Raw genomic sequence first — 15,680 nt, forward strand, 5'->3', positions numbered from 1 at the left:
AAGTGGTAGTGACCACGCTACAGACAGCTGGTAAGTACAGTAGATTGGTTTAGCCCACTGTCATCATTAGATGTGATAATAGAACTGTGTTTGCAACATACAGAACCTCTGTTATTAGGAAAAACGTTTTGACAGCTTCTTTATTCCAGTTGACTTAGATTTGCAACTATTAAAGATGTATGATATATTATTTATTGGATTCATTTACTGGATCAATGTTGGCCTTAAAAGCGATCATTCTTGTTTCATTTCAGTCTACACTTGAAATATTTACTGTTTTTCTAGTTTCAAGGTGAACTTCATTTACCTCACTTTGCTATTTCCTGGTAGAAGCTCAGTAAGTAATGGTGACAGCTCCCTAAAATAAAGCTACTAAAAATGCCTTACCCTTTAAACAAAACAGGGATTGTTTGTCCATATATTGCAATATATTTAAGCTGAACAACTACGTCAAAGTCATCCCATATCTGGCCAGTCCTATGCTCAATTTTATCTGATTCATTAAGAATTCTATTGCTTCATTATACATTTTACACAGGGACTAAGTTTTACCTGCAACTTACTTGCTGCTTTCAAAGTAAACCTCCCAAACTTGGCTGCCCTTTTATTGGCCACCAGTGGGATCACCTGACTATAGTTGTGAAGGGTGGGAGCTACAACATGGAGCTGGTCACTGCTCCTGTATAAACTAACTAACAAATAAGGGAAAGTTGTGCTCACCACTCATTTTAAGCAGGGTGAGGCTGTGCCCACAAAATACATACAGACAAATACAAGAGGCCATCTGTATTCAACCTGTATTAAGGACATTGAGAGATGTTGTGCTTTAAGCTACTAAAAATGCCTCACCCTTTAAACAAAACAGGGATTGTTTGTCCGTATATTGCAATATATTTAGCACAACCAGTAGCCCATGAGCAACATATTCCTCACCATCCCCCTGGATGATGCTCCCAGTGGTCTCAAAGAATTTTTTTTGAATTCCTGGCTTGGAGGTCATTTTTGGTTGTATAAAAACCAAGTGTATTGCCAAACAGAGCCTCCCGTAGGCTGCAAGTCCAGATAGGGGCTACCAAATAGCCAATCACAGCCCTTCTTTAGCGCTCCATGCATGTGATGCTTCCCAAGTCTTTTTACATCTGAATTATGCTCACGGATATAAAAGGTTGGGGATCCCTGCTCTAGAGCAACAATTCTCATGAACATTAACTTTTTTGTGTCTCCAAAAGGCTTTACTGTAGGGCTTTCTTTTGGTTTGCAATGAGCATGGTATGAGTATAACTTATGATTCACAAAATTCATATCTATAACCATTCTGATCTACTTTTACCTCTGCTCTAGAAGTTATTCAACTGTTCAAATATTTACTCAATACAATTAATATATAATAAATTATGTGTGTGTGTGTTCTTAACAATATATGTATTCTTTGCTCCCTGTGGGTTTATTAAGAGTACATTATGTAACAGCAAAAACATGCTGATATATTGTGTCTCCTCAGGCCAGTCTCAAGAATGCTCCATCCATTCATTTTCCTGCTATTTGTGGTTCCTCAGTCCTCTGTGTCTCACATGACACCAAGACCTTTGAAATACGGATGTCAACTTGGCAAACCTGAAGAATGTGTCAAGGCTTCTTTTGTGCCTGGCCATACCTTGCTTGGATCAGGGCTAAATATTGTGACCATGAGGAAAACCCGTGCTTTTCTCTTGGACCTGCAGGCTTATGAAAACAGAAACAAAACATGCACATTATGTAAAAATACTCATCATCAAAATGTCCTGGAGAAAATTCCAATAGCCATGATCGACTGGCAACCCGAGACTTCATGTTCCAGATCAATCAGTGGCAGCATCTCCCATTCAAAAGTAGAAATGGCCAATGAAGATACTTCTCGTATTTCCAATGACTGGAAACTGGGGCTTAACGTGTCTATTGAAATCATTAAAGCAAGTGTAGCAATTGGAGGTTCCCACTCTACAATGGCAAAATTTGCTGAGAAAAAATCTGTAACTGACAAATATGAATTCCTCAGCAGTCAACTCCATTGCTCAGTTTACAGGTACTAATACCATTTCCAACTCTGTGAGTGAGTGACGTAGGGCTTTTTAGAAAGTGCTTGTCATCATAAATAACTACAGGAAGAATTTAAGAGTATGAATTAAAGAGTAATTAGAGAATAACACAGTTTTATATATAACACTTTTAAGCCATGTTTACAATGCCTTTTGATCTAAAGAACTTTTTCAGAATGATAAAGCGAAGAAAAAATATTATTGAAAAAAGAATAGATTGACATTCTTCTTTAAATGTTTCCATCTACACCTATTACATATACAATTTTTAATATTTTTCATATATAAGATAAAAAGTAAGGGGACTTTGTTTTTTAGCTTTGTCTAGAGTGCTCCTCTGGGCTGGAGAGGGGTTAATTATAGGAGACATGTTGTGTGTAAAATAAGGATGTCCCAGTGCATTATACTCATTTACATATAGAAGGAATGTGCTTGGGCAGATTTATCGAATTTCTTTTCAAGAACCCTACTAGTCCTGCCCATATGTCCCACTTCCTGCTGCCTCCTTTCCCAGGCTGTGCAGGGGAGCTGGTTGCAATCAGCACACTGCACTAGGAACCCAGGGCCGGATTTCTATAAGTGGCGCCCCCAGGCCCTATGCCAGCTGTCGGCTGCCCGCCCCAGGCGTGTATGCGTATACGCATACGGTATGCACACACTTCCGGCACTATAATTTTTTCAGCACTGAGGACTGTGCGCGCAGGCAAGTAAATGTTAAGTTTGTATTGCGTGCACTCCTCAGTGTATTAGGTAGATGTTGCGGCTGGGCGGCATGCCGCCCCTCAAATCGTGCCGCCCTAGGCCCAGGCCTTTGTGAGCTAGGCTGACCTGATAGGGAACTGGAGCCTGTCTTTACTTGTGTGACTGCAGGGCAGTGATTGGCTGTCCAATCCTACTGTACTTCTGGCAGGGACTGTTAGGACATGTTCATCCCTCAATTGAAACACGGACAGGGGCCATTGCAGATCTATTGGAAGTTCCAATAAAGGGGCCATTTTAAAAGATGCTGATCATTTTCAACCCAGAGTGAAACCAGCATCATATATTATTTATTATTGCCTACACAATTAAAGGGAATTTCACTTATCCAATATGTCTACTTTACAAGAATGGAAACCCTACACTGTTCCAAATCAATCAGTGGCATCTCCCATTCCAATGCTTAAAAAGAGGGACTCAATATGACTCAAACGCCCACGTTACAGGCATTCATTTGATTTCTGACTTTTAAGTGTGTGATTTAGAGCTGTTTTCAAAGTGCTCTTCATCACAAATAATTACAGAACGAATTCAGGAAGATATTTTATTCCTCACTTTCAAGTCTTGTCCATAGATAAACTTTAGAGATGAGCAAACTGATTGCATTGGGATTTTGAAAAAGAGAAGGAATATCATTCTAATGACATATACAATTTTAAATATTGTTAAGAAAAAATATTACATCTTAGTTTTCTACAGCGTCCCTGTGAGCTAGAGTAGGGTATGTTAAAGGAGAAGGAAAGCTATGGAGGCATTTTATTGCCAATAGATTAGCTGCAATAGTACAAGCTAGAATGCTATATTTATTCTGTAGAATGTTTTACCATATCTGAGTAAAAAGCTCTAGAAACTCTCTGTTTGTTTAGGATAGGAGCTGCAGTATTAATGTGGTGTGACATCACTTCCTGCCTGAGTCTCTCCCTGCTCTCATAGCTCTGGGCTCAGATTACAGTAGAGAAGGGAGGGGAGGGGGAAGAGGAGCAAACTGAGCATGCTCTTGCCCAGAGCAATGAGGTTTAAGCTGAAGACAGGAAGTCTGATACAGAAGCCCATGAGTACACAATAGAAGGAAAGAAATGCAGTGTTTCTTTTGACAGAGGAATCAGAGCAGCATTACTTTGGGGGTTTACTGGTATATTTAGATGGACCTTTCTGATAAGGCTTACTTAGTTTTAACCTTTCCTTCTCCTTTAAAACAATAGGAACCCTACACTTGATCTTTTGATTTTGTTATGATTATGAGTTTAATTCTTCTAATTCTTTGTCTAATGTTTTATCTAATTTCCTTCTGCAGTTTCTCTGACATTACCCTCCCATTCTGCCTGTACCTATTGCCAGCGACTAATGGTATCACTTGGTAAAGGGGGCAAATTTCAGCCTGAAAATGCACTTTAGTATCATGCAGTATTACTCTTTTCTCCACAGGCCTTTTTCCTTGTTCATTTTAGCTAATGGCACATGAGACACTTTACCTTAAAGGGAAAATCTCAGGGAAAGCATGCTTTTTTTCAAAATGCATCAGTTAATAGTGCATCAGGTAATTCTGCACTGAAATCCATTTTTTAAAGAAGCAAACTGATTTTTATTTATTTTATTTTGAAATCTGAAATGAGGCTAGACATGTTGCCAATTTCCCAGCTGCCCCCAGTCATGTGACTTGTGCTCTGATAAACTTCAATCACTCTTTACTGCTGTACTGCAAGTTGGAGTGATATCACCTCCCCCCCCAGCAGCCTAACAACAGAACAATGGGAAGGTAACACAATAACAGCTCCCTGGTAGAACAGCACTCAATAGTAAAATCCAGGTCCCACTGTGACTCCTTCAGGTACATTGAGTAGGAGAAACAACAGCCTGCCAGAAGCAGTTCCATCCTAAATTGCATATGGCCAGGCAAAATGGCCTTTGATGCATCTACACACCAATATTTCAACTAAAATAATACACTTGTTGGTTTAGGAAAGGAATCCCGTTCACCCCAAAAGAAAGGTAATAATGGTGCTTTGTCACCTGCAAGGAACATGAGTGCCCTATGTTCTCAGTGCTACGCAATATGTTGGCGCTATATAAATACATGTTAAAAATAATAATAATAATATGTGCTATAATACAGAAATAGCAACTAAATCTAAATTGTTTTTATATAATCATTGTTGCCTTGTACAGGCTACTTATATAGAGAAATGGAGAAGCAAGCTTACTTTTTCTAAATTAATTGATCGTTTTTCTTTTTTTTTTTATTGTTCTCTCTCAGTTTCCGTCTTTCTTCAGATCCGCCACTGAGCCCTCACTTTGCTAAGGCTTTAAGACGGCTCCCAGCCTCTTATAACAGAAACACCAAGGGGACGTACAGGAATTTCATAGTTTCATATGGAACCCATTACATCACCGGAGCCCAGGTAGGGGGACGACTTAAGGAGGTCACTGCAGTGAGGACCTGCCAAGTGGCTATGAATTCCATGAAAATCAGTGAAGTCAAAGATTGTCTGGAGTTGGAAGCAGCGGCCAGTGTGAAGATCAAGGCGGTAGATGTCGGTCCTAGTATGTCACATAAACAGTGCAGGGAAAAGGCAAATAGTATGAGCCAAGGAAAGGATTTCCATACAATATTTACTGAACGAATGTTTGAGGTAAGACTTTATTATCAAGCATTTATAGGAGCAATGTATAGCTATTTTTTATTATATCAATGGGGTATTTCTTTAACTTGTTTCCCCTATTATAGGTGCAGGCTAATAGAGCCTACACTCTGGTTGGCCAAAAAATAGCTTTTTAAATGCCCCTTCCCATTTGAGCTCGGCTGCAAACACCAGGAGCTACAAGTGTGGACGGCCATGTTTAGTGGAATGCACAAGGTATGATGACAATTGCATGTGCAGAACAGGTGAAAGCTCTGGCGCTGTTCTCAGTGTCACGATATCGCTGCCCAAACCAGGAACCCATCTTTATGTGGATGGCCTAGCACTCAGGTTAGAACATTTTTTTTAACTATTGTTTCACCTAACCAGAGTGCAGGCTCTATTAGACTCCGGTTAGCCTACTCTTTATTATTAGCCAATAAAGTTGAATTCGTAGGCCGTAGGGCATACCCACCACTTAATTGTCTTGCTTACAAAGGCAAGAAAATCTATGGGGAGCTCTAATAATTAAAAAAAAAAAGTATATCTTGTTATATCCCAAATGTGATGCCATGCTTGCTGCTCTGCACATGTCTCTATCATTGCTCTGTGGGATTTAGCTCTTGTTTGTTGCACTGAGGCTGAGATGGAACCTCAAAGTCAGAACCCTCTGCATGAGACATTGAATAAACAGTGTGGTATATGTATTTGATAACTAGACACACACGACTGGACTAATGTGGAAGTGTATTAAAACCACTGGAGCACCATAAGATTGTTCACTTTATGGGGGTAATTCACTAAAGGGCGAATTTCGCCAGCGAATGCTCCATCACACTACTCGCCACTTTGCCAGCCATAAATGCATTACCACTACGCTAATTCATTAAAATGAGAAGTAGCCAAATGTTGGTGAAGTTTTGCTAGAGTTTATTTCTGCCAAGGTCTTTACACTTAGATCAATTTGAATGGGGCGGGTACATATAGGTCGTATATATATATATATGTCTTTATTAGAGATGTTGGTGCAAATGCTTGAAGTGGCCACTTATTATTACAAATGTCCAGGGAACCAAAATAAAGACAAAAGAGATCCTCTAATGCCCTAGACATCAGCCCACCCTAAAACAAATGTGGCATGTCCCCCAAAAAAGATTGTTTTGGTTTTTTTTCAAAATATTTTTATTAAACAAAAATAAAATATTTTCATAGAAGTGTACAGCATTTTCACTTTTGACATAATATATCTTTGGGGCCGATTCACTAACTTCGAGTGAAGGATTCGAAGTAATGGGCTACTTCGACCTTCGACTACGACTTTGAATCGAAGGAATCGTAGTAAAAATCGTTCGACTATTCGACCATTCGAAGTACCGTCTCTTTAAAAAAAACTTAGACCCCCTAGTTCGCCATCTAAAAGCTACCGAAGTCAATGTTAGCCTATGGGGAAGGTCCCCATAGGCGTGGCTAACTTTTTTTGATCGAAGGATATTCCTTCGGTCGTTGGATTTAAATCCTTCGAATTGTTCGATTCGAAGGATTTAATCGTTCGATCGAAGGAATAATCCTTAGATCGTTCGATCATACCATCTGCGCTAAATCCTTCGACTTCGATATTCGAAGTCGAAGGATTTCAATTCCCAGTCGAATATCGAGGGGTTAATTAACCCTCGATATTCGACCCTTAGTGAATCAGCCCCTAAGTGTGCATAAGAGTACATTACTGTATAAAACACAGATGAAAGTTCTCCCCTATTAACAATCACTCATAATGTGTTATCTTGTAGCTGGAAATCTTATAGTGCTGTTTACACAAGATTCTGGGAGCAGTATAAGAACAAATAACATAGAACTCAACACGGCTACACGTACAAATGAGTTTCTGAGTACAAGAAATAACATACATAATACAGAATACCCTGGTTAGTTAGAGCAAGGTGGTTCGCATAGTAATCTAGATCTGGTTGGCAAGACATAAAGAAAGTAGTATGGGAAGCTAAACGTGTCAACTAGAAATCACTTCCTGGGTGACACCCCAATTACTCCATATGCCATTAAAGTGTCATTACGCAAGGCCGCTAAAAAGTCCATCCGTCTTACATAGCGGATCCGATTTAACAACTCTTGTTCTGATGGTGGGGATGTCCCTTTCCACTTACTGGCTATGTAGCATCTACTGTAGCTGCTGATAGAATTGAGTTTGCCAGTCTCTGCATTGGAGTTGTGATCCTAGGTATCTTATCCCCTAAGACAAATATAATCGGATCTTTGGATATAGCACTTTGTTCAACCATTTACTTACAGAATCCCAGAAGCCTATAATCACCGTCCAGAATATATGTAAGATATTTCCCTCTCCTTTACCACATCTCCAACATGTGGGGGAAGTCTTCTTCATTTCCATATCGGTCAAAGTTGACCAATCACAAGAGGACTTTCCAATCCATGTTAAAGACTGCCTGTCAAACAACATAGCCTTTTGCCTACTATAGATTCCTCCTTGCCATACAAAGAATAGGAAGACCCACAGCCTTCTATGACAAGAGCTGTCAGTCGCATATCCCTTTGCCTAGGCTCTATGGCAAATTAGCCATTGCCTAAGCACTCCCATGATAAAATCTAACATTCCAACACATGACCATGTGTTGACCTGTGCCTAGTAAGCCTCAACTTCGCTATCCCGTATAACCATAGGGAGAGAAAAAGTCTTCTTCATTTCCATATCGGTCAAAGTTGACCAATCCCAATGATACCACCGCATTTGCAATTTGTATATATTTTCTTTTATAATAGTGCATATAGGACTTTTTGTTGCTTTCTCCTATATTCTCTGCCATCTAGACAAATCTATTTTACATTGCAGATCAGCTTCCCATTTTTTTCATGTAAGCAGGTGGATGTGTTTCCAAATTGGTCATGTTGAACAGATAGTACCACCTTGATGTCAACCCTCTTTGAATATAATGGCCTAGTGCTGATAATGGGTCAATAGGAGGGAGTATGCCCTTAGGGACATTAGTCAACCAAAAAAGATTGTTCACACAAAAATGTTGAAGTTAGAACTTTTGAAGGCAATCCCGGTTTTAAAATATGAAAAAACAACAGCATTTTTTAGAAATTTTTCCGGCATACAGGATATGATGTCACTGATATAAGATTGAGGAGGATGTAGCTTCATCTTATCAGTTGTCCTTGTCTAAGCTGATGAAGGAAACTCTTGTGGAAACTTCTATGTGGCAAATTCACTAAGTGCCGAAGCGCCGAACCCTAGCGTTAATTCGCTAGCATTTGGCATTTTCGTTACTGCGCAAATTCACTAATGAACGCTGGCGTAGTTTCGCTAGAGTTACTTCGCATCCTTACGCCTGGCGAAGTTTCGCTAGCGACGTAACTACGCAAATTCACTAACGCGTGCAGTGTACTGAACCCTACCTTTTACGCTAGACTTCCTTCGCCACCTCAGACCAGGTGAAGCGCAAGAGAGTAGATAGGGATTGCTTCAAAAAAAGTCAAAATTTTTGCTAAGTCCCAAAAAACGCTGGCGTGTTTTCTACATGATGGCTGATAGGCTGAAAAAGATCGAAAAAATTTTTGGGGCTCCCCTCCTTCCCCCCTACATTTCCTGACTCATGGCAACTTACCTAGACAGTGGGCACATGTGTAGGGCAAAATAAAAATTTTATTTGATGTTTTGAAGGTTTTCTAGACATTTGTAGTGCTGATACGTATTCCTCCATTGAAATTTGAATTTGGCGCCGTATGAAAATTAGCCTTCGCTAGCGCAACTTCGCTTCACTTAGTGAATCAACGCTAGCGCAACTTCGCAATCTTACACTACCCCTGTGCGCAACTTCGGATTTTAGTGAATTTGCGGAGCGCTGGCGAAACTACGCCTGGCGAAGTGCGGCGAAGCGCGGCGAAGTTGCGCCTGGCGAAACTACGAATGTTAGCGAATTTGCCCCTATATGTTCTATAAAATTCGCACTTTAGTGAATGTGCAGATTAAAAATTTGCCTGGTGAAAGGGGCAAAACTAGGTAGCGATGGTCTCTTTCACTAGCCTGTTAGTAACTTAGCTATGTTCCTGCGGATTGGATTTCTGGCGAATTTTCGCTAGCCACTGCTACTTCGCTCTTTAGTAAACCTGCCCCCTTATGTTTTCGTTTATAAATACTCAGCCCCACAGATGTCATTGCCCTTCAACTAGGGTTTTCCTGCAAAAAATGTGACTTTGCTTGACTTATTGCTGTTAAAGGAAAACTATACCCCCAAAATGAATACTTGAGCAACAGATAGTTTATATCAAATTGAATGACATATTAAAGAATCTTACCAAACTGGAATATATATTTACATAAATATTGCCCTTTTACATCTCTTGCCTTGAACCACCATTTCGTGACTCTATCTGTGCTGCCTCAGAGATCACCTGACCAGAAATACTACAACACTAACTGTAACAGGAAGAAGTGAGGAAGCAAAAGGCAGAACTCTGTCTGTTAATTGGCTCATGTGATCTTACATGTGGTTTGTATGTGTGCACAGTGAATCGTACGATCTCAGGGGGCGGCCCTTATTTTTTAAAATGGCAATTTTCTATTTATGATTACCCAATGGCACATACTACTAAAAAAGTATATTATTATGATAATGGTTCATTTACATGAAGCAGGGTTTTACACATGAGCTGTTTTACTCAGTATCTTTTAATAGAGACCTACATTGTTTGGGGGGTATAGTTTTCCTTTAAACAAAATTCTTAAAAGTACTGATTGAAGGTACATTTTTCCTATAAAAGGAACAAGGCACAAAGGGTACACTTACTGTGAACCCTGAATTAACACCTGCCTTGAGCAAATGTTGCGGAGCTGCCGTTGTGGGTTGTTACCATGCACACAAAGGATCACATGGTATCATTGTCTCAGGCACCACAAGCATTACAGTGGCAGTTGTATCCTAATTGAGATACAAGATACACAACCTGAGCATGATTTACTAACACAGACACATATTGATAACTAACAGGTTGCAGCACATGCTATGTTGCCTGTGCCCATTATTATGCTGAAATTCTTGGTTTTGAGTAAAAACGTGTATTGTTGCATTCTAAAACAAGGCAATGGAGTATATTTATCAAAGAGTGAAGTTAGAGATCAGTTCACTAGTGTGAAATTCCATCACTCTCCATTCATTTCTATGGGATTTTTAAAAGAGTATTTCTCAATGGGTGAAAGTGAAAGTTCAACCTTTGATAAGTATGTCTTTTAAAATCCCAATGAATGGAGAGTGGCGGAATTTCATACTAGTGGACTGCGGTGATCTCTAACTTCACTCTTTGATAAATATCCCCCCTCAAATGTCCAGGATCCAAGATGTTCCCGGTCCAAGATGTTGCCATTCCTTTCATTCATTTCTTCATCTTCATTTGAACTAAAGGTCCTTATTAGGTGTGGCAAACCTCAAGAATCGCAATACTTGAAATTAGGTTTCCAGTGTATTAAGGTTAGGGTTTAATGTAAAAATTGCAGTGATTTTTTTGATTATATGCATTCATTTAGTTGGTTAACATTAGGGATGCACCGAATCCAGGATTCGGTTTGGGATTTGGCCCGGATTCAGCCTTTTTCAACATGATTTGGGCAAATCCTTGTTATGAACAGAATCGGAATACTAATTTGCATATGTAAATTAGGGATGGGAAGGTAAATCAAGAGACTTTGTCACAAAACAAAAATTTCCACTTTTTCTTTTCCTGACCCGAATTTGCAAATTTGGATTCAGTTCGGTATTCGTCCGAATCTTTCACGGAGAATTCAGGGATTCGACAGAAATCCACATAGTAGATTCGGTGCATCCCTAGAAAATATATTGAATCTTGGTGGCATTCATATAAGGTTAATATATTACAATTTTTATTCAATAGCTAAACGGTGGAAAAGCTACATTTAATCTGTTTGACGGAAACGCAGGAAAAAATTCTGAAGAATTTTCAGCTTGGATGGAGAGCCTCAAAAATATTCCTGATCTGGTTACTTTTTCCCTGAATCCCATTCACAATTTAGTGAGATTCAGTGGTCCTCAGAAGAATAATCTCAAATTAGCTGTCAGTAATTATATAAGTGAGATGGCTTTACAAATGAAATGTTCCTGCTCAGGAAAGGCTCACCTAAGCCGTAATGGGGACTGCTCCTGTTTCTGCCCAGCAACTAAATATGGAAACTCAGACTGCTGCCCAACCAACAAAGGCCTGGCCCGTCTGGTACTATATGTTACAAAGGCAACTGGTCTTTGGGGTGACTATATCACAAAATCAGATGCCTATGTGAAATTCAAGTTTGATGGCCATGAAGAGAGGTCAAGAACTGTGTGGAACAATGATTATCCCATCTGGAACGACAATTATGAAATTGGTATGGTGGAGCTCACTGCTGTGAAAAAGTTCACCATAGAGGTGTGGGATGAAGACTATGGGTATGATGATGATTTACTTGGCAAGTGTTCTGAGCCCTTGATGTCAGGATTAAACAAAAAAACCTGCCGTTTGAATCATGGAACTTTATCCTATAGCCTTAAAGTCACTTGTGCCACTCACCTTCAGGGTAACTTCTGTCAAGACTACAATCCAGTTCCACCCTAATGTATTTCTTGTTGGGTAACATCTGTCTGTCACCCACCTAATGAGTGGCTTAAAATTGTAAGAACCTTCTCTATGCCCTACTTTTTCTTACAGTGCTTTATACTTTCTTTCTTGTTATTTGTGAAATCATTAACAAATTGTTATTATTATTTGTGAAATTATTAACAAACAGTTTTGTTAAAGAGTGTGCGTTTTATACAGTTTTATCTATCTATCTATATCTATCTATGCAAGCTAGTGTTGCCACTTGATTTATAAAATATCTTGACAAATTAATTTTTTTTTGTTATATCATTATTTCAAATTATTTTGAACAAAACCACCAATATCCCACAATATTAAGTGCTAAGGGCACTTCCAGGTTTGAAATTGCAGTGAATGTTAAAGAATAAGGGCTCTTACTCACTGGCGTTTTGACCTGCGCTCCCCTGCGTTCCGTTTTTTGGCATTCAGCCGCAGGGGAGCGCAGGAATAGACGCAAGTCATTATTTCAAATGGGGCTGTACTCACTCAGGCGCGTGTAGGCGCCGAACGCAGGAAAAATGCAGCATGTTGCGTCTGAACCTGCGTTCGGTGCCTACACGCGCCTAAGTGAGTACAGCCCCATTTGAAATAATGACTTGCGTCTATTCCTGCGCTCCCCTGCGGCTGAACGCCAAAAAACGGAACGCAGGGGAGCGCAGGTCAAAACGCCAGTGAGTAAGAGCCCTTAAACACCTGCACTATGGTTTATAGCACATGTACAACTTAAAAGGGAATCCTCAATTGACCCTTTCAGTTATCCCTCTAAACCCCATTGTTACATACCTTAATGAAACACCAAGAGCCAAAAATGTGGTGAAATGGCCACAGCGCGTATTCACATTTTGTCCAATAAATTGGACCTTGCCAGCCTCACCATAAGGCAATATTCTAAGGCAGAATTCCATAAGAGATGGCTACTATGCTCTGCGTTCCTCAAAGAAGACTTGAGCTCAGCTCTATGTCATTATATCCACCATTAGGCTGCCTCTACCTACAGAGAGGATGGCCCCCAAACTCTGCTACCAGCAGGAGCTGCATCTGCCACCATGAGAGAAGTTCAGCTGCCCTGCTGCCTCTCCTTAATCTGCAGTGTGTTGATGGCAATCTAGCGTCTGTCACCTATAGCGTCTGTATCAATCAACCCACCGTGCAGTCACAGGAGAGAACCTTCTTTCTCCCTCTTGTAAATGTACCTGTGCAGTACTCTGGCAAGGACCATCATAACTTTATAACTATTGCTTATTAGTTAATAAAACACAGAAAATTCATAAAAAACAGAAATATTCACAAAGTATACACATAGTTACATAGTCATAGTCCATCAAGTCCAACCCCTTCAAATGAAAACCCAGCCCCATACACACACCCCTCAAACTTTCACATAAATTCTATATACCCATATCTATACTAACTATAGAGTTTAGTATCACAATAGCCTTTGATATTATGTCTGTCCAAGAAATCATCCAAGTCCCTCTTATAGTCATTAACTGAATCAGCATCACAACATCAGCCGGCAGTGCATTCCCCAACCTCACTGTCCTGACTTTTGAAGAACCACCTACGTTGCTTCAAATGAAAGTTCTTTTCTTCTAGTCTAAAGGGGAGGCCTCTGGTACGTGATCCTCTTTATGGGTAAAAAGGTCCCCTGCTATTTGTCTATAATGTCCTCTAATGTACTTGTAAAGTCTAATCATGTCCCCTCACAAGCGCCTTTTTTCCATAGAAAACAACCCCAACCTTGACAGTCACCCCTCATAATTTAACTCTTCCCTCCCTCTAACCAGTTTAGTTGCACTTAGTCTCTGCACTCTCTCCAGCTCATTTATATCCCTCTTAAGGACTGGAGTCCAAAACTGCCCCCATACTCCAGATGAGGCCTCACCAGGGACCTATAAAGAGACATAATTATGTTTCATCCCTTGAGTTAATGCCCTTTTTTATACAAGACAGAACTTTATTTGCTTTAGTAGCCACAGAATGACACTGCCCAGAATTAGACAACTTGTTATCTACAAAAACCCCAAGATCCTTCTCATTTAAGGAAACTCCCAACACACTGCCATTTAGTGTATAACTTGCATTTATATTATTTTTACCAAAGTGCATAACCTGCATTTATCAACATTGAACCTCATTTTCCAGTTTGCTGCCCAGTTTTCCAGTTTAGACAAATGACTCTGCAAAGTGGCAGCATCCTGCATGGAACCTATAGTTCTGCACAATTTAGTCTCATCTGCAAAAATAGAAACAGTACTTTCAATGGCCACCTCCAGGTCATTAATAAACAAGTTGAAAAGTGCACAACATGTTCTTTGTATCAAACACACTGTACCGCCAGATAGAATAATATCGGCCATTAGCCTTATGATATACATGTTTTTAATATTATATTTATCCAAAAAAATAAATACATTTAATTTAGTGAAATACATATAAATGAATATATGGCAGCAAAACCTGTTGGTGTATATTGGTTGCTAAGTTAAAACAAGGCAAACTTACCACTAGGTTGTCTGCCATGCCAGACCCAGCTGTTCACTGCTAGAGAACTGGATGAGCACAAAAACCAAAGCAACTAGAGCATTCCATTGGCCTGGAGACTTGACCTAGGAAATCTTGGCATTTATCTTGCTATAAATTACCATTTACTTTGCCCATGTGTTCGACTAGAGTATTTACACAAACTTTTTTTATTTGATTCCATCCTGGATACCAAATGTACCTTTCTAATAATAATAATGGAGTGCAGGTCAGGCAGACCACCTGCTTTGGAGGCCATCTGCTGCACATGCCCAGCTCAAAGGGTAAGGTCAATCAACCACTGCTGCTTCCATAGCAGCCCATCCACTTTGTAAAGACCTTCCACTAGTGATGGGCGAATTTGCGCCGTTTTGCTTCGCCGAAAAATTTGCGAATTTCGCGCGAAATTCGCGAAACGGCGGAAAATTCCCGAAACGGCGAAAAATTCGCAAAACGGCGCCGGCGTCTCGTTTTTGACGCCGGCGGACGTTTTTTCAACGCCGGCGCCCGTTTTTGGCGCCGGCGTCCGTTTTTCGAAAAAAACATTTTTGACACCGGCGAATTTTTTGACGCGAATTTTCGCGGGCGATTCGCGAATTTATTCGCTGGCGGCGAAACGCGCAAATTCGCCGCGAATTCGCGCCTGGCGAATAAATTCGCCCATCACTACCTTCCACACATAATATTAGTGCTTTTTTCCATTTGTTTAAACCAAAGTAACAGACCAGGGTTATTCATCAAACTTTTCACAGTTCAGAATGGTTCACATAGTGAACATATTTGCCCTGCACATATTTACATGTATAAAGCTGGATAAAATTGGTGTATTTAATGAGCAAGCACAATTTTGTATATTTAATTTGAACTGCGATTGTTTTCTATATATGGCAAAATTGAAAATTATGAAAATTCTAAAATTGTGAAAATTCATGTGCATACTCTGGGGGTTATTTATCAAAGTCTGAATGCCAAAAACTTGAAGAAATCCGAGTGTTTTTTTTAACTATAAAATCTTTATTTAAGTCGGAAAAAAACACCCTCAAAT

The 15,680-nt window shown here is 39.8% G+C and overlaps 1 protein-coding gene across 1 annotated transcript; it reads left to right on the forward strand.

Moving 5' to 3' along the window:
* LOC108703893 (perforin-1) lies at positions 1-12,351 on the forward strand. Its single transcript, XM_018240197.2, has 4 exons — positions 1-30; positions 1,502-2,062; positions 5,089-5,464; positions 11,375-12,351. The coding sequence occupies exons 2-4, from the start codon at positions 1,515-1,517 to the stop codon at positions 12,086-12,088; spliced, it is 1,638 nt and encodes a 545-aa protein (XP_018095686.1). The 5' UTR covers positions 1-30; positions 1,502-1,514; the 3' UTR covers positions 12,089-12,351.
* Positions 12,352-15,680: the final 3,329 nt, after the last annotated feature.

Source organism: Xenopus laevis, chromosome 9_10L, assembly GCF_017654675.1.
Source record: "Xenopus laevis strain J_2021 chromosome 9_10L, Xenopus_laevis_v10.1, whole genome shotgun sequence".
In the NCBI taxonomy this organism is placed as follows: Eukaryota; Metazoa; Chordata; class Amphibia; order Anura; family Pipidae; genus Xenopus; species Xenopus laevis.

Coding starts and splice junctions, on each gene's coding strand:
- LOC108703893 (XM_018240197.2), top strand. CDS start 1,515: ATGCTCCATCCATTCATTTTCCTGCTATTTGTGGTTCCTCAGTCCTCT. Junction 2,063..5,088: donor CTCCATTGCTCAGTTTACAG/GTACTAATACCA, acceptor GTTCTCTCTCAG/TTTCCGTCTTTCTTCAGATC. Junction 5,465..11,374: donor TTACTGAACGAATGTTTGAG/GTAAGACTTTAT, acceptor TTTATTCAATAG/CTAAACGGTGGAAAAGCTAC.